Source organism: Rhinoraja longicauda, chromosome 7, assembly GCF_053455715.1.
Source record: "Rhinoraja longicauda isolate Sanriku21f chromosome 7, sRhiLon1.1, whole genome shotgun sequence".
NCBI lineage: Eukaryota > Metazoa > Chordata > Chondrichthyes > Rajiformes > Arhynchobatidae > Rhinoraja > Rhinoraja longicauda.
This window is the reverse complement of record NC_135959.1, coordinates 18329024-18348299: the sequence shown is the minus strand read 5'-3', so window position 1 is coordinate 18348299 and position 19276 is coordinate 18329024. Positions and strand designations below refer to the sequence as shown.

Genomic DNA, 19276 nt, shown 5'->3' with positions numbered 1-19276 from the left:
TGATTAGTAATGATTTGTTTTTAATTGTCCTGGGCCTTTATTTACCATATTAAGATGGGGTTTTATGCTAGTAACAAGAATTCAATTGGAAGCAAAGATCCAAGGAATTAGTGCAGAAGTGGGGTTTCATTTGTTGGCGCGGTGCCTGATATTGTAGCAATTTCCTGGTATGTTACATTCCATGTTACATAGGGTGGCACAGCTATAGAGTTGCTGCCTCACAGGGCCAGAGACCCAGGTTTGATCCTGACTACAGCTGCTGTCTGCACAGAGTTTGTATGTTCTCCCTGTGGGTTGTAAGTGGGTTTTCCCCAGATGTTCGGTTTCCTCTCACATTCAAAAGGTGTAGGTCAGTTAGCTTTGGTAAAATTTGTAAATTGTCCCTAGTATATAAGATATTGCTAGTGTATGGGTGTCGCTGGTCGGTACGGGCTCAGTGGGCCGAAAGGCCTGTTTCCGCAAAGTATCTCTAAACTAAACTGAAATTAGGTAAGTAGGGCTTGTTTATAGCACTGACTTGCTACCACTGGGTGTGGAAAAATTGAGCTATGCAGCCAAGGGCTGTATCAAAAGGCCACAGGTGTTTTGATCCTTGCGCCACAAGTGCACAATTTTAATAGGATGTAACTGCCTTGCAAAGCAAATTCAAGGGGGTTTGGAAAACATCCACCTTTTTGAATCATGAATGTCCTTCATAGTCATCAAGTGTTACAGCCTGAAAACATGGGTCCTTCGCCCCAGATCGACTGTGCCGACCATATAGGAGCTGGTCATATAGGCCTGTGCTTAGCACACATCCCTCTAAATCTTTTCTATCCATGTAGCTATCACCATTATACCTGCCTTTACAGCTTCCTCTGGCAGCTAACCATGACTGAAGATTTATGATGACGGAAGGGAAAGCCATCATCTTAAACAACAGTGGATCAGAACTATCGTCATCTCTGGGCTATCGTGGAGTTTCTCAGGCTAAAGAAAAGAGAAATGCATTTGCATTGAAGACCAACAAAAGCTTAATGGGAGACCTGGATGGCAAGTTCCAATAAGGCATTGGTTTACCTGGATCATCTACAAAATTAATCCATTCCATTTTATTTCCAGGGGCAGGTATAAATACCTGAGATTTTTTTTTTTTAAATTATCTACTTTCAATATGAATATTCCTGCTTAAGCAGTGAAAGCCAGCAATGAGAAATTGTTGAACAATACAAGGTTGTAAAATGATCAGGCCTGGCTGACTTTTGTGATGTGGTTAAATGCCATAACCTTTTTGGTTTCAGCACCTGTCTAATACCATCATCAATGAGTCACATTAGCTGACCATAGGGAGGAATAGGAATACTTTATTGTCACATGTGACTAGGCACAGTGAAATTCTTTGCTTGCATACACAATGTTTACAAATAGTGGCCACCTACGGCGCTGACAAAGTTACAAAGCACGTCAGGCCCCAACCCCCAGCGATTTCGGCCCCCCCAGTGATTTCCTCCCCCACAGCAGTTCCCCCACGCCAGGTCCTCATTGTTCTTTCCCCCCCCATTGTTCTCCCTCACGGCAGTCCCCCCACACCGGGTCCTCCATTGTTCTTCCCCTCCCCCCTCAAGGTGGTCCTCCACACTCTCGTCGACCATAGGACGACCCACGAGGCTTCACCACTGTCAAGGCCCCATCACCGCTTACTGGGGTTTGTTTTCCCTAGAGGCAAGGAGGCTGAAGGGTAACCTGATAAAGGTATCCAAAATTGACTCGGATAGATAAGGCAGATCATGGTGAGGCTATCATAAACAAGAGGACTCAATCTGAAGGGAAAGTCTTTCACACCAAGAGTGGATGGAATGTGCTGCCTGAGGGTATGAGTGTTCTCAGAACATTCGACAAGCATCTAGACAAGAACTTGGACGCAAAATGCTGGAATAACTCAGCGGGTCAGGCAGCATCTCAGGAGAGAAGGAATAGGTGACGTTTCGGGTCGAGACCCTTCAGACTGAGAAGGGTGAGAGGGGATCTTATAGAAACATATAAAATTCTAAAAGGACTGGACAAGCTAGATGCAGGAAAAATGTTCCCAATGTTGGGCGAGTCCAGAACCAGGGGCCACAGTCTTAGAATAAAGGGGAGGCCATTTAAAACTGAGGTGAGAAGGAACATTTTCACCCAGAGAGTTGTGAATTTGTGGAATCATCTGCCACAGAGGGCAGTGGAGGCCAAATCACTGGATGAATTTAAGAGAGAGTTAGATAGAGCTCTAGAGGCTAGTGGAATCAAGGGATATGGGGAGAAGGCAGGCACGGGTTATTGATTGTGGACGATCAGCCATGATCACGATGAATGGTGGTGTTAGCTCGCAGGGCCGAAGGGCCTCCTCCTGCAACTATTTTCTATGTTTCTATATATGTTTCTAAGGGTCTCGACCTGAAACGTCACCTATTTCTTCTCACCTGAGGTGCTGCCTGACCCGCTGAGTTACTCCAGCATTTTGTGTCTACCTTCAGTTTGAACCAGCATCTGCAGTTATTTTCCTAGACAAGAACTTGAATGTCCAACACACTTAACGTCTGAAGAAGGGTCTCGACCCGAAATGTCACCAATTCCTTCTCTCCTGAGATGCTGCCTGACCTGCTGAGTTACTCCAGCATTTTGTGAAATAAATACATCCAACACATAGAAGTCGATGGACGCAATGCAGGTAAATGGGACTAGTGTAGATAAGTAAAAAGGCCAGCAAGGATGTGAAGGATAGGTGCTGAAGGGCCTATTTCTGTTCTGTAAGACTAATTTTATTATTGCAGCTTTCTTTGATTCAGCCAAGCAATAAGCCTCTGTGTTTAAATATAGGAGCAACAACAAATTATTTCTGTATAAATTTCTACCTTTCTGTTATGATGGATAATTTATACATGACTAAATGTTTCTCAAAATTGATGAAACCAATATGTTTTCATCCTAAGGAGAAACAGGCAGGGTGGACATGAACCGTGTTATTGATTTTAGCCATGAAATTACTAGCACAGCTTTTGCATTCGGATAACGGCAGCACAGTGGCATAGCTGCAAAGCAGATTCATTGGCTTCTGTAAATAGCCCCTAGTGTTTAGGGAGTGGATGCGAAACTGGGATAACATCGAATAATGTGAATGGGTGATTGATAATCGGCATGGGCTCGATGTTTCCATGCTTTCAATTAAAAAATAACACAAAAAGAGCTCACATGAATGGATAGATAAGATAGCAACAGCTGGACTACAAATATGTGCAAGCAAACACAAATCATCTACACAGACTGCTCATAAACAACATGAAATTGTGGGGCTTCTCCATTGACACTGGAAAATATTCTCTGCTCTTTCTAAGATCTTTACATCACTGAATGTTAACCGATATCGAACTAGTTCGTTTCCAGCTCAGAGGTAGAGTAGTGATGGAACCTTTTTAAAAAAGAGCCATTTGATTGGTTCATTGAGAGGCATAACAACGAAGAAGAAGGGAGGGGACAGTGGCGTGGCTTAGGGGGAGGGGTTGTGTTGAGGAACAGTGCCGAGCTTTGGCCAGGAATGTGAAATAAGGTGAGGTCTTATCTTTTTACAAGTTCCTCCAGTGGTGAAAATGACAGTTAAGGTATATGTTTGCTCCTCCTGCAGGATGTGGGACGTCAGGGAGACATCCTCTAACCTTGAGGACTACTACGATGGATCCAGCTGCAGCTCCTGACTGACTACCTGAACAACTTTAGGATCATCTCAGGAATATGCAAGCGTAATGGATAGGAGTCATAGTTATATTGAATGGTCGCACCTAAAGCACAGACAAAGTAGATGGGTGACCGATGGGTGAAAGGACAGAATGTATTCAGCTAATTCAACTGTCAGCGTGCAGTACTGAGGGAGTGCCACACTCTGGGAAGGGCAGTACTGAGGGAGTGCCACACTGTGGGAGGGGCAGTACTGAGGGAGTGCCACACTGTGGGAGGGGCAGTACTGAGGGAGTGCCACACTGTGGGAGGGGCAGTACTGAGGGAGTGCCACACTGTGGGAGGGGCAGTACTGAGGGAGTGCCACACTGTGGGAGGGGCAGTACTAAGGGAATGCCACACTGTGGGAGGGGCAGTACTGAGGGAGTGCCACCACTATGGGAGGGGCAGTACTGAGGGAGTGCCACACTTTGGGAGGGGCAGTACTGAGGGAGTGGCACACTCTGGGAAGGGCAGTACTGAGGGAGTGGCACACTCTGGGAAGGGCAGTACTGAGGGAGTGGCACACTCTGGGAAGGGCAGTACTGAGGGAATGCCACACTGGGAGGGGTGGTACTGAGGGAATGCCACACTGGGAGGGGTGGTACTGAGGGAATGCCACACTGTGGGAGGGGCAGTACTAAGGGAATGCCACACTGGGAGGGGCAGTACTGAGTGAGCACCTCAATGGAGGATAGGTAGTTCTGAGGGAGTGCCACAAAATGGAGGGGCAAAGATGAGGGAATGCCACACTGTGGGGAGGACAATGCTAATGGTACATTGCACTGCGGAAGGGGCAGTACTGAGGAGGTGGTGTACACGGTGGGGGGGGGGGGCAGTCTTGAGAGAGTGCTGCACTTTGGAGGTGCAGTATTTGCGGGAAGGGCATTGGTGAGGGAATTCCTCAATGTGGGAGGGACAGTATTGGGGAGTCATTTTTCTACTTACTACTTGTATGCTGAAATCCATCAGTATTTTCAGCATCTGTGGGGATTAATCAGTGCTGGTCTGAAAAATGCACAGTGCTACATTTCCATCAGTTTTCTTCCCCAAATCAAAATGTACCAATTTCCAATTGTATTTATTTTCCAGCAAATGAGCTCCCTCAAATTCACACAAAATTAGGCTATCCACTCAGTGAGCTGAAAATTATCTAGCAGAATGCCACACCATGTGTTGGTATTCAAGTGTAGGTCTCGAGAGACTTGGTGAACAGAACATATTACAACAACAAGGGTTGAGGATTGATGAACAGACAGGGCAACAGACAGCTGGAGTACATGGGTTATTTTCAGGATGGAACAATGTAGTGACAGAGAGTGGCAAGTTTAGAATGCAGGATTCTGCCATTTAATCAGTACAATGGCTGCAGTGTGCACCACCTACAAAATGCATTGCAGTTATTTACCCATGCCATTCCGACAACAGCCAAAAAACAAACCACTGGAGGAGACGAAATGTGTATGAAGGAACTGCAGATGCTGGTTTAAACCAAAGATATGACACAACATGCTGGGGCAACTCAGCGAGACAGGCAGCATCTCTGGAGAGAAGGAATGGGTGACGTTTTGAGTTGACACCCTTCATCAGGCCACAAACAAACCATTGGAGGAACTCAGTGTGTCAGGTGGCATCTATGGATGGAAATGAACAGTTGGAGTTTCGAGTCAAGACGCTTTCTCTGGACTAGAGCAAAAGATAGCCAGTATAAAGAGGTGAAGTGGTGGGGAAAGAACTGGCACCTGATAGGTGGATCAAGGTGAGGCATGGTGTATTGATGGATGGGATTGAAAAGTTCAATGATACTTTGTTGTCACATGTACCTAGACACAGTGAAATGCTTTGTTTTGCATACAATCCGGTAAAATCATATGGCAGACCTCACCTGTGCAGTACACAAGTGTCACCATATTTCTGTCGCCGACAAAGTTACAAAAGTTCACCGAAAATTCCTCTGGTGGGGGAGACTGGGGTAGAGTTAACAACAGAAGCTGGGATATAATTGGTGGTGTTAACCACAGACTGCAGAAGATGGAATCTGATGAGAAAGGAAAGTGGAAATAGAGGAGGAGGAGTGGGTAGATAGGAACAATGGAACAAGGGAAGGAAGTTGCTGAAAGATATAGAAACAAGGAACTGCAGATGCTGGTTTACCAAGGAAAGACACAAGATGCTGGAGTAACCCTTTGGGTCAGGCAGCATCCCTGGAGAATATGGATAGGTGACGTTTTGGGCGAGAACTTTTCTCAGACTGATGAACGGAGCGTGCGGGTGAGAGGCAGATAGAATGGGCGGGGAAGAAAATGGATGTGGAGGGGGTGTTGTGGGAAAGATGAGAATCTGGATGGATAGGGAGACCGAGGAAGAGCAGGTTACCTGAAACTAGAGAATTCAATGTTCAAGGATTGTATGCTACTGAGATGGAATATGAAGTGCTGTATTTGTAGTTTGTGTTATGTTCAGACAGTACTTCCAAAACCAAGGACTTCTACCATCAAGAAAGCCAAGACAGTAGGCACATGGGAACAGCAGCATGTGTAGATTTCCTCAACGTCATGTGAATGTTGACTTGGAAATACGTCACTGGTCCTTCATTGTGGTAGAGGCAGGTAAATTTGCAATGTTGAAAAGACACTTGGACAGATACATGAATAAGAAAGGTTTGGAGGGATATGGGTCAGGCGCAGGCAAATGGGACTAACTCAGTTTGGCAACATGGTCGGTGAGTTGGGCTGAAGGACTGTTTCCATGCTGTACAACTTTCTGACGTTATGTTGAAATGGCAGAAAGCTTCTAATGGATGAGGAAAGGGGAGGAGAGAGAGAGAGTACAATGCTTGGGCATTATATGCTTCTGGCTCAGGCAAGATGGAATTGATGTTGACTACTGTGTCCATTTTCACATTGCTTGTTAACGCTTGGTATCAAGGCTTCCACTTGGGATGCCAAAGGAAGACCAGGCTCTTCCTGGAGGGTGGAATATTGACTTGGCAAAGTTGAATGCCAATCCCACATATGTACCAATAAAAGATAAGTGGATATTTTTTATTTCACAAATTGCTTGGATGGTTTGAGTAAATCTTGTACAGCACTGGAAAATCCTCCAAGCCAAAGTTGCTTTCGTGCACACCCGATGTCAAACAAAAGCAAATGAGACTCGCTGCTGAAAATTTCAGTTTACATGGATAGGAATGGTTTAGAGGGATATGGGCCAAACGGCAGCAGGTGGGACTAGTCTAGATTGCACCTTGGTCGGCATGGTAAAGCTGGGATGAAGGGCCTGTTTCTGTGATGTATCTTCCCCAATACTGCTGCCTCTGCGTACTGATGTTTTACAGATTTACAATGTTTACTGTGTGCAATAGGTTTTTGTGCAGGTATCAGAAATCTGCATTATTGTGATTCACTTATCTTATAATATTCAAATTGCAGTTCTCACAGTTGAATTGCTTTGGCACGACATAAATCGGCTTTTAAATAACATCGTGTTAAAATTAATTAATCAGTTTTGAAAGGAATTGAAACCTTTTCCATTCAAAAGTAAGGAAAATGGTTGTGGTCACATCTGTTGAAGAAATAATTGCCTCAGCAGGCAACATCAACTCATTCTACCACAACAAATAATAATTGAACCTAATGCTGTCTTTCACTGTGGTAGTGGATGAAGTGAAAGTAAGAGCTGTCACCCATCAACCCTGATCTACCTGAACTCACCGAACCTTACAGGAAGCAGCAACACTGCTCTGAACTTTCACCCTGAAAACCTCCCACTTCAACTTCGGTGGCTTCCATGTTAATCAGGTTTTACATGATTGCTGCTATGTGAACAAATGTCAGCACCGACTGGCAAGGTACGATACTGCCCAGGTAACTAGAAAGCACTTTGCTGAATGTTTTATCGTCAAATTGCAGTTTTGCATGTATGGATTTCAGGTGTTTACTTTGTAAACCTGTTTTGGCCTGAAGCTGAAGGGAAAGAATTGTCAATGCATACTGTCTTGTTTTTGTGTGAAGTTGTTGCGTCCTTGAATCTGTGCAAGGTTACAGTAGCTGCAATTCATATCTGCTGTAAGCTGTTTGATAATAGTCGTCTGGAATTGTCTTTGTGAGGGTGAGCTCCTCTATCAAGGATCAACGGAATAGTGGAGCGATTTTTCTGAAATCCAGGTGGATAATGGACCTGCTACTTCATGCATCAGCCCCTCAGTATAAACACTCTCTCCCATGGCTGGTCGATACAGTTTACATCATGTGCTTCTGAAGATTATTGAGCTGGCTGTGTGGTAAATGTGATATTGGTGTGCACAGCTGAGCGAAAAGAATGCTTTACTCTTTGTAACTATTGTAGCATGCCGTTAGAAATGACTTTTATTCGTTTCCATGTTTAAATATGGCAGAACTGAAACCAAAGGAGCTGCTGCTGGGGAGTTGATGAAATGCAGAACAGGTTTCTTTTGTTTAAATGAAATGACGGATATGTTTGTTTGTGTGCTTAGAACAAACGACAATCTTTAACGTGCCTTGTGCAATGTTCTGTACCTATTTTGTTTGTGTTTGTCTTCTCTAAAATCTAATCCATTCTCTGATTCAAACTGGGTCAGACCCCATCCAAAATTCTCTTCACAGTAGACTACTGGCCAAACCTCCCGTGGTCTGTGGTGTACATGTATCTAAACGATATCCTAGGAATCCTCCTCTGCAATACAAGGAACGAACCTGTTGAGTAATGGGATTGTTCAGTCTGTCTTTGAATATGTGTGTTATAATCTGGGGCATCAGCCAGTGTACATCACTGTGCCTTTCTTGATCTCAATAGTCAATAGTCGTTTATTTGTTACATACACATAAATGTGTAGTAAAATGAAACATTACCCGCAGTTGAACAATAAGACCAATAAGATTAATCAATAAAAATGCAATAACACATACAATCACAACTAACACCAAACAAAAAGAAACATCCATCACAGTGAGTCTCCTCCAGTCCCTCCTCACTGTGATGGAAGGCCAAAATGTCTTTTTCTCTTCCCTGCCGTCTTGTCCCGCGGACAAAAGCTTCTGTAAATGTGAGAGATAATAGCCAATGGTCCACCACAGATTCAGTCTCAGTGGATCAAACAAAGCAGTACCCTTGGCTAAAGTTCCTCTCAATGTTTCTCACTACAGTTGTCATCTCACCCCCAACAAACTCCTCAGAGCTACTCGACATGACGTGGCAATCTGTCATTTCTACCATACCTTCACCTCCCCTCATCCCAGCCCTGGTCATCGAACTGCAAAATGGAGACAATGTGCAAACATGTATTCTGGGAGGCTGCGCTGCGAGTCCTTGACCTTTTCATCGAAACAAACGAGAGGATGCTTCAGTAAATGAGTAATCTGCAAAACTAAGAACCACTTCCAACCAACTCCTTCTGCACACCTGCAAATGAAGGTCTATTGCAGCAGACTCCTGCATCACTGCCAACGTTGTCTCTATCAAAGCCTCCATGCCCATGGTTAGATAAGCAAACTAACGCCAGCGTCCTGGCATTGAGTTGTCCTGGTACTTGGGCAGCCTTGGTGTGTGGGTTGAATCGTCTGTGTGCCCAACTCCATCCTCCTGAAACAGCCACCCAATTGGAGTTGCGTCACCTCAAGAGACTTCGAGGGAAATGTCTGTTCCCAAAGTCTTCTCGACTTCAAGGACCTCTGAAAATCCAACCATCATTCAAATGCAGAAGAAGTATCCAGGAAGTCCCTTCCAATGGAAGCTGCATTCCAAACTATCAGTCCACCTTCCGCCCCATTCACCTCCACAGCCATCTCTTGCCACTTCTGTGGAAGAGTCTGTGGTTCCCACATTGGCCCTTCCAGCCACCTCAGACTCACAGAGTGGAAGCAAGTCAACCGCCAACTCTCAGGCTGGTTGCTCTCTCTATATTCCTTTATATTACACAGGGTACAAGTGACAGCCCAGAGATAGCTGCAAGCCGAAAGGAAGAGAGGAATTCAGGAAAATTACACTCACCAGGGTCTAGGTACTGAGCAAATTGTTGGAACCTCAGCTGACAAGTCTCCAAGTCTGATCGACTTCAGTGCAGTGTCAGTGGTTTCAATTTTTCAAAGTTTCCTGGACTTGGGGAAGGTTGCATTAAATTGGAATTTAGAAAACGTAACTCCTTTAGTCAAAAACCAAAAGAGACAGAGAGCAGCAATCTACAAGTCAATCATCTTAACATCTCTCGGGGAAAGTAATACAAGCTTTTACTAAAGACATGATATCAAGAAACTTTAAGATGATCAGGCAAAGTCAACGTGATTTTAGTGGAAAGGAAATAAAGTCTGATCACTATACTGGAGTCCATTTGAAGAAGGAACATGTGTTGTGGATGGAGTGAATAGGCTGGTGCATTCTGCTTCGATTTCCCTAGGGTATTTCACAAGGTGATGTGGCACAGATTATTTTGGAAAATAAAAGCTAGTGGAGGAGGAGGAAACCTATTGCCGGGAATGTGTGATCAGGAAACACAGTAAGCGTCAATGGATCTTTCTCTTGTTGACAAGATGTAATGAACGGTGTGCCACATGTTTTGGTGCTGGGCCTCAACTTTTGCAATGATGTGAACGATCTGGATAAAGGTGTGGTTGATGGCACTTGGACAGGTAGGAAAGTAAGTTGTGCACAGTTGATCGAGAGGCTAAGGATAGATATAGATGGATTATTAATAAGGCAAACATCCAGCAAACCGAGTATAATTGTGAGAGGTCTTGGGCCCCATATCTGAGGAATGATTTGCTGGCTTTGGAGACGGTCCAGAAGAGGTTTACGAGAATGATCCCAAGGATGCTTGGGTTAACATATGAGGAGCGTTTGAAGGCACTGGGCCTGTGCTCGCTGGAGTTTAGGATGAGGGGGGAATACATTGAAATCTACCGGATAATGTAAGGCCGAAACAGAGTCAAGTCAAGTCAATTTTATTTGTATAGCACATTTAAAAACAACCCACGTTGACCAAAGTGCTGTACATCAGTTCAGGTACTAAGAACGAACATACAATGGCATACAAACATAACAGCACATACATAAACAGTTGTGTTTATACATAAACAGATGTGTAAAGGATGTTTCCAGTAATGGGAGAATCTAGAGCAAGAGGGCACAGCTTCAAAATAAAAAGACATACCTTCAAAATGGAGATAAGCGGGAATTTTTTCAGTATTCCACAGGGTGGTGAATCTGTGGAATTGATTGCCACAGACTGCTATGGAGGCCAAGGCATTGGGTATTTTCAAGGCAAAGATTGACCAGTTGCTGATTAGTAATGGTGTCAAAGGTTACGGGGAGAAGACAGGAGAATGGGGTTGAGAGGGTAAAATAGATCAACCATGACTGAATGCCGTAGACTCGATGGAGTGAATGGCTTAATTTTAATCCTATGTCTGATGGTCATGTACGAACACAGGAAATTGTCCATTGTAGAAAGAATTTTCTTTTAAATATGGAAACTATCCGCTCAGTCATCGCTGAACACCTCCGCTAAGTCCGCCTTAACCCCCTGATCTCTCGGTTGCTCAGCACTTTAACTCCCCTCCCATTCGCAATCTGACTTTTCTGGCCTGGGCCTCCTCCATTGTCAGAGGCCCAGCGCAAATTGGAGGAACAGCACCTCTTATTTCACTTGGGTAACTTACACCCCAGCGGTATGAACATTGACTTCTCTAACTTCAAATAGCCCTTGCTTTCCCTCTCTCTCCATCCCCTCCCCCTTCCCAGTTCTCCCACCAGTCTTTCTGTCTCTGGCTACATTCTAGCTCTGTCCCACCCATTCCCCTGACATCAGTCTGAAGAAGGGTCTCGACCCAAAACGTCACCCATTCCTTCTCTCCTGAGATGCTGCCTGTCCTGCTGAGTTACTCCAGCACTTTGTGTCTACCTATGGAAACTACAGACTGGATAGAATGGTGGAGAAAATGCTGGAGATTATTTGTAAGAAAGTGGAAATGAGGTGCTTAGAAGTTACAAAGATAGGGACAACTCATTGTAGGAGTTTGAAAGGGAAGTCTGACAGATCTGAGGGGTGCTATCGTGGTCAGCGCTGATGCTCACGATACCCATCAGTGAATTAGATTATGTAATCATGTATAATCCATCCATTGTTTCCTGACGATATAAATGTTGGTGGTAATAATGACCATAAGAAGAATCCAGAAGCTTTAGATCGTTAAGGTGAGGACATGGTTGATGGTACATAGGGACAGTTTAGGAAGTGTTCACATGGTTGTGTACAAGAGAAATCCTATCTCTCCAATCTGAGTGTTTAGAGGAGGTAAATAACAAAATTGATAAAGGAAGGGCAATCGAAATACTTTATGTGGAATTTAGCAAGGTTTTGTACAAGTTCCTCGTAGTAGGCTGGTCTGGAAGGTTAGGGCACATGGGACATAAGGTGTATAAGAAAATAACTGCAGATGCTGGTACAAATCGATTTATTCACAAAATGCTGGAGTAACTCAGCAGGTCAGGCAGCATCTCGGGAGAGAAGGAATGGGTGACGTTTCGGGTCGAGACCCTTCTTCAGACTGAAGAAGGGTCTCGACCCGAAACGTCACCCATTCCTTCTCTCCCGAGATGCTGCCTGACCTGCTGAGTTACTCCAGCATTTTGTGAATAAATGGGACATAAGGTGTGTTGGCAAACACATTAGGGGTGTTGACAAACGAGATCCAAAATTGGCTTAGTGATAAGAGACAGTGGGGAGTGGTTGAGGGTTGTTTATCGACTGAAAGTCTGTAAGCTGGTTCTTAAGAGAGATAAGAGAGGAGATTGCAGGGGTCTTAATAAATATCTTCGTATCCTCTCTAACCACTGATGAGGTCCAAGAGGACTGGCGAAGAGCCTTTGTTTAAGAAGGGAAATGGGGATAATACAGGAAATTAAGGGCTGATGAGCCTCACATCAGTGATGGAGAGGGTTCATAGGAATAGGATTCATACACATTTGTATGAGACCAATTAGGGATAGTCTGCATGGTTTTGTCCACGGCATATTCAGATTAAACTCCATCTTCCTTTCCTCTGCCGATATTTCCAACTGGCCGATATCTAGCAGTATCCTTTAAATACCTTCTTTACCATCCTCAAATCCACAAATTATTTTTGTCATCTCCAAATTTACTAATAAGCCCATCTAGATTTCCATTTCTTACCAGCCAATGTTCCAATGTCCCTGTGTACCTGCAATGTTGTTTGATTTTGTATTCTGTAGATGTACTTGAATCTTTGGGATACTTTGTAATATTGGTTAGCTTTCAATGGTTGTGTAATTTGGAACCTGCTTTCACCAATTAAATAGATGCACTTGGGCCATTGGGTAGAATTGCTATTTGGAACGAATATCCCTGGTTATTATCTCTCTCACTTTGATGAGCTATCAAGAAGGGTCTTGACCCAAAACGTCACCTATTCCTTTTCTCCTAAGATGCTATCTGACCCACTGAGTTACTCCAGCTTTTTGTGTCTATGAATTCTTTGATGTCCATGCTGATGTTATTAATTTTACTTTATTGGAAGTATGTTCTGACAGTTTAATGCTGGTGTTTTACTTGGGGTTAGGACGGGAGAACATATGCATTTTAATCATATTCATGAATAGAATTATTGAACTTCCCCGAGGTAATTGAATGAGTCGCAAGTCTCTTTAAATCTGATGAAAGGTTCTTGACTTGAAACATTAATTCTGTTTCTCACTCCACAGACGCTGCCTGACCTGCTGAGTGTTTGCCACATTTCCTGTCTTTATTACAGTGAAAGAAGATAATTCATCATTGTCCAGATTTATGTTCTGATATGGCTTTTACTGGTGGTTGTGCAGTTTACTTGGACTGTGCAGGGTCCAAGTGGTTTAAATCTATTGATAGACATTGACATTTCTGTCAAGATTCTCGAAACAGTTGAACATATAATTCCACTCCTTTTTAGTGTGGAGTCAGTTTCCTAATCTGAGACTGGTGATTCAGGTTCCTTATTTAATTTTCACATTCTTTGTGTTTCTAGCATGTGAGGCCTGTAGTTAATTGGAGCCCTGTAGCATGGTACACCAGAATTATGACAGAGATCTGGGAGTAAAGACACATGAAATGGATAACCGATTATCTCATGAGAATGGCCCGTTGGCAGGGTAAGGAAACGTCTGCACAGTAAACTGGTATCCCCCAATTTATATTAATTACAAGCCAATCAGTTTAATTTTAGTCTTTATAATTTATCAACTGCAGATCAATATAGTTACAAATGCTCCGCCTTGTTGAGCTAATTGATGAGTTGGACTCTGCAGTTAGGAAATTCCACTGCTTATCATTTATGGCGGCATAGTGGCGCAGCAGTCGAGTTGCTGCTTTACAGCACCAGGGACCCGGGTTCGATCCTGACTATGGGTGCTGTCTGTATGGAGTTTGTATGTTCTCCCTGTGATTGCGTGGGTTTTCTCTGGTTTCATCCCACACTCCAAAGACGTACAGGTTTGAAGGCTGATGGCTTAGTTAAAAATTGTAAAATTATCCCTAGTGTGTAGGATAGTGTACAGGGTGATTGCTGGTCGGCGCGGACTCAGTCAGCCGAAGGGCCTGTCTCCATGCAGTATCCCTAAAGTCTAAAGTGTAGTAAAGAAATGACAATATTGATGAAGATGAATTGATTTTTTTTTAAGCAATTAAATTATTTCTTTAATTTTATTCTAAGTGCTTCAGCCTCATTACACTGACATTTTCTGAAGAGCTAGTGAAGTGCCCCTAGTAGCTGTTTGACTGTAATAACTTCATGCATTTTACAATTAATTACAAACTCACTGGTCCCATCAATTGCAGGTGGAAACCTAGCCATTGTGGTTCAGGCCAATTTTGGCTTTAGTTTGCCAACACACCTTATGTGCCATAACCCTTTTTCTTCTATGTCTGCTAGGTTTTCCCAAAATAACTGCTTTCTGTCTCTGCCATTTTCTTCTTCCCCTCTGTAAACTCTTGATAGACATATATAACCTTTTGAGAGGCACCTAAGTTAGGGTGTGGACCATCAGAACCTTTTTCCCAGCATTGAAATGACCTGCACTGGAGGCCACCGCTGTAAGATGAGAGAAGAAAAGTTTAATGGAGAAATGTAGGGCAATTATTGTACACAGAGTAGCGGGCACCTGGAACACATTGCTTGGGGTGGTTGTGGAGACAGATACAATTTAAGAGTCTTTTAGATAGGCACATGGTAGCTCAGGGGATTTGGATTGTGTACACGCAGATGAGATCAGTTTAATTTGGCATCATGTTTGGCACAAACTTTATAGGCCGAAGGGTCCATTCCTGTACTGTTCTATGTTGTTCTATGTTCTCCAGTCTCAGATGTAAGGGACCTATATTTTCCATCACTGCTCCCCTCCTTTTTACAAACCTCTAGAATTTCTTATCATTTTATTTTCTTTGTTTACTCGCATATTCCAACTTCTCTTCCTTTATCAATTTCCTGGCCCTCTTTTGCTGAATTCTAAACGCCCCCAAGTGTTTTTTGGAACTCTATACGCCTCTGCCTGGGTTAAACACTAGCTCTAATTTCCTCTGTCGGCACAGATATGTCACTTCCATCCTGCTGCGATGTTGGTTTGGTAGAATTATTTTGTGAGTAATTTATGTGGATTTGGTTAGTCGTTGTTTTTGTTATTTGTTACCAAAGAGAAAAAAGTTTCTTTTAATCAATGAGAATCAAAATGCAAACATTTCTTAACATTCTAGTTTACTCTAAACTATATTAATTCAAAGTAAATCAGAAAGAAAGGACCAAAAAGCATTGAATCTAATATTCACTTAAATGTAAAATGACAGGCCATTTGAAAGAGAAAAGGCCACAGTACAATTAATTCAAAGGTGATGGAGAGAGGAGATGTGAAGGTGATGGGATGACAGCCCTTTCTGGTGCATGACAGTATTGTTCTTGTTTAGAACTGTGGGCAAAGACATGAGCAATGACTTTCATGATAAAGGAATGCAAGCAAGTACACCTAAAGTACCTTGGACTGGTGCATGTGCTCAGGATACAAGTTCCCCACTTCTGTCTGGAGACACTATGTTTATAATTCCTACACCTCTCGTCCGGGATAATGGATCAGCCACGGTAAGAAAGATTTTGCTTGTTTTCCCTGGATCTTTGAACTTTTCCTCTATCTTTGCAGCTTGCTAGCCACAAAATTCACTCCATTGTTCGAAGTTTACAACAACAGGTAATGCCAATTATCCATGTTCCTGCATTTTCCCCCAGGTGCCATGTGTCTGGAATCCGTCTCCACTGCAGACGTACATGAGCGTCTGGTCTTGATTATTGCTCTTTTGGAAATGGTCTCCACCCCCATGCCTTATAATCTTCCTAACTTGGACTGATAGTGTTCGATTTTTCCCACAATGTGGAGGATTGGAATCTTAATCCAATCCCAGCTTGTCCTCCTGCGTTCAGTATCCTTGTGGATGGACAGAGCATCAATAGAAACATAGAAAATAGGTGCAGGAGGAAGCCATTTGGCCCTTCGAGCAGCACCGCTATTCATTGTGATCATGGCTGATCATCCACAATCAGTAACCTGTGCCTGCCTTCTCCCCACATCAAAGGGCGAAATGCCAGCATCAAGATGGTAGGAGTTGTTGGGTGCAAGGCAAATGCTCAGACTTGCAAGATCTTTTGAAGAGAAGAGGTGGAAGGCCTTGTTTAACTGTGCACAGTAATATTTGTTTCTGACTGTAGGGACATTGCAGGATACTGAGCACAGAAGTAATGAGTCCTGGCCAGCTCTTCTTATTTGCTTGCTAACTTGCCTGCAGCTACACCAATGGACACCTGCCCATGTACAGAGGTTACTTCATAACTTCATAATTTATAGGAACAGAATTACTCAATATGGCCCATCAAATCCACTCCGCCATTCAATCATGACTGATCTATCTTTTCCTCTTAACCCCATTCTCCTGCCTTCTCCCCATAACCTCTGACACCATTCTAATCAAGAATCTATCAATCTCTGCCTTAAAAATTGACTTGGCCTCCACTACGTTCAGTGACAATGAATTCTACAGATTCACCACCCTCTGACTAAGAAATTGCTTGAAGTATGGTTTCTCATTGGTCCTTTAACCGTCAATGTAGACGGTTTATGGTCCTAATTCCAATATGGAAATAGGGACCTAAGGAGATGCTGAAGGAGAGGTTTGACTTGCCAGAATGTGGACCACATTCATCCATCTATTTGTCCCAGGTGAGGACAGTAGCAGATTAATCTTTGGGTGCTACCTCAACCTGCAGGGTCTGTGGGATTGGGGTTATAGGAATGCCCAGAATCCACAGTTAGCTTTGTGAAGCTCCAGTTTTTTAATTAGAATTCATTCCCCAACCACTGTGATAAGCTCATCGGACCCACTTAACTCAGCAGAGCTATGAGAGGAAAGCATTGTGCATTAGTAACAGGGGTCTACATCCAGAAAAGGGCCTGGAGTTATGCAACCAAACAGAATTTTCCTGTAGAAACAAAGAACTGATTTATACCAATGATAGACACACAGTTCTGGAATGACTCAGTGGTTCAGGAAGCATCTCCAGAGAAAAAGGATAGGTGATGTTTCCGATTGGGAATCTTCTTCATGGTTTCCTGTGAACTCTTTCATCCTTTTGTCTCACAGGTTTTTCTTTCATCTATGGCCTTTGTCCAACTGCCTATTAAATACCCCTTTTGCCTTTGTTTATCTATTACCTGCCATACTTTGTCCCACCCCTCCTCTCTTCTAGTTTTCTTTCTCCCCCTCCCACCATACAATCAAAATGAAGAAGGGTGCTGACCCGAAACGTCAACTATCCATGTACTCCAGTGATACTGCCTTTTGTGTCCCCAGCATTTTGTGTCTTTTTGTTTGTAAACCAACATCTGCAGTTCCTTGTGTCTACACAATTTTTCTGTTCTTCCATTGGTGACCCCCTTGCCAAATGGACCCTCTGTCGAGATCTGAGCATTACTAAGGCATCCCAGGTCCAAACCCGTTCCCTCACACTCCCTTTAGTTACCAATTGAATCACAACCTCCAAAAAAGGTGCACATCCATATTTTGCATCTTGTGTCATGGTGAACACCAGGACAACCAATGTCCCATTTCTTGCTTGCCTTTCCCCACTGCCTGTGTTCCAGGAATAAGGAATGTTGAAAGACGCTCTGGTAAACATTCTCGCACTTCCATGCCCAAGGCCTTGTACCACCTCAGTCCTAGTCCCTCCATCAGCAGCGGCACTTTGCTCTCCTTCACTGTGAACAGATCGAGTTGCCTTTTCTGGGATCACTTGGTTCAATAGACAATAGGTGCAGGAGTAGGCCATTCAGCCCTTCGAGCCAGCACCGCCATTCAATGCGATCATGGCTGATCACTCTCAATCAGTACCCCGTTCCTGCCTTCTCCCCATACCCCCTCACTCCGCTATCCTTAAGAGCTCTATCCAGCTCCCTCTTGAAAGCATCCAACGAACTGGCCACCACTGCCTTCTGAGGCAGAGAATTCCACACCTTCACCACTCTCAGACTGAAAAAGTTCTTCCTCATCTCCGTTCTAAATGGCCTACCCCTTATTCTTAAACTGTGGCCCCTTGTTCTGGACTCCCCCAACATTGGGAACATGTTTCCTGCCTCTAATGTGTCCAATCCCCTAAGTTGCTTTAACACTTTAAAGTGCACGCAACATCCTTCTCTTGTATTTCTGTTTGTTCCATTCACTTTCACTGTTGCCTGCTTCTTTTTGGGAAATGCCTTATTCTCACCCACGGTCAGACCCGTGGCTGCAGTCTGAACCCCCCACTCTCCGACGGCACGTGTTGAGATCTGTGGGTGTGAGTGAGGCGAGGGGAGAACGCGGGCAGCAAATACTCTCGCTCGAGCGTGACCAGCCCACAAATGACCAAGCCCTCCTTTCTAAAATGGGCCGAATCACCATTTGGGTGCTATCTGTGTCAAGTAACATATTTTAAAAATGTATCTAATTCCTGTTCAGTCCCCCAGAGAAGAGGTCAAAGGTGAGAGTTGGGAGAGGAGCCGTTCACAAAGGAAGACTAGCAGAGGCAGCAGAAGAGTGCTGCCCTCCCCATCACCGTTGTCCTCCTTAGACCTCAATGGCAATCAAGAACTTCCCACAGACAGGACCGATACATCTGATGCAGCAGAAGAAGGTTTGTCTTTGTACGGGGCAATGATTTAATAATAATACTATAATAATATATTCTTTTATTTGTCCCACACCGGGGAAATTTGCAGTGTTACAGCAGCAAAGTGGATAGCAAGAGACATTCATTATAAATAAAGATAAGGATAATTGTCATCATTTACTGTGGTTTTTTTTAACTGTTAACTGGTCTGTTGACTGGCCTGCTGGGAGCAGCGCTGGTTGTGCAGTCTCACAGCAGCGGGAAGGAAGGACCTCCGATATTTCTCCTTCACGCACTTGGGGTGAAGGAGTCTGTCACTGAAGGGGCTACTCAGTGCAGTGACAGTGTCCTGCATGGGGTGGGAG

The 19276-nt window shown here is 43.9% G+C and overlaps 1 protein-coding gene across 2 annotated transcripts in view; it reads left to right on the top strand.

Moving 5' to 3' along the window:
* The first annotated feature begins 7510 nt into the window (after positions 1-7510).
* The window catches only part of gramd1c (GRAM domain containing 1c), a 32554-nt gene continuing 20788 nt past the window's right edge, over positions 7511-19276 (top strand). The window contains exons 1-4 of one of the 2 annotated variants that reach the window (XM_078403010.1): positions 7511-7592; positions 13761-13884; positions 15689-15860; positions 18761-18935. In XM_078403010.1, coding sequence (XP_078259136.1) covers positions 13796-13884; positions 15689-15860; positions 18761-18935 — 436 coding nt within the window. In that variant the 5' untranslated portion in view covers positions 7511-7592; positions 13761-13795. Of the gene's footprint in view, positions 7593-7774; positions 7837-13760; positions 13885-15688; positions 15861-18760; positions 18936-19276 lie in introns of those variants that run through there. The other variant, XM_078403011.1, reaches the window with a different exon arrangement.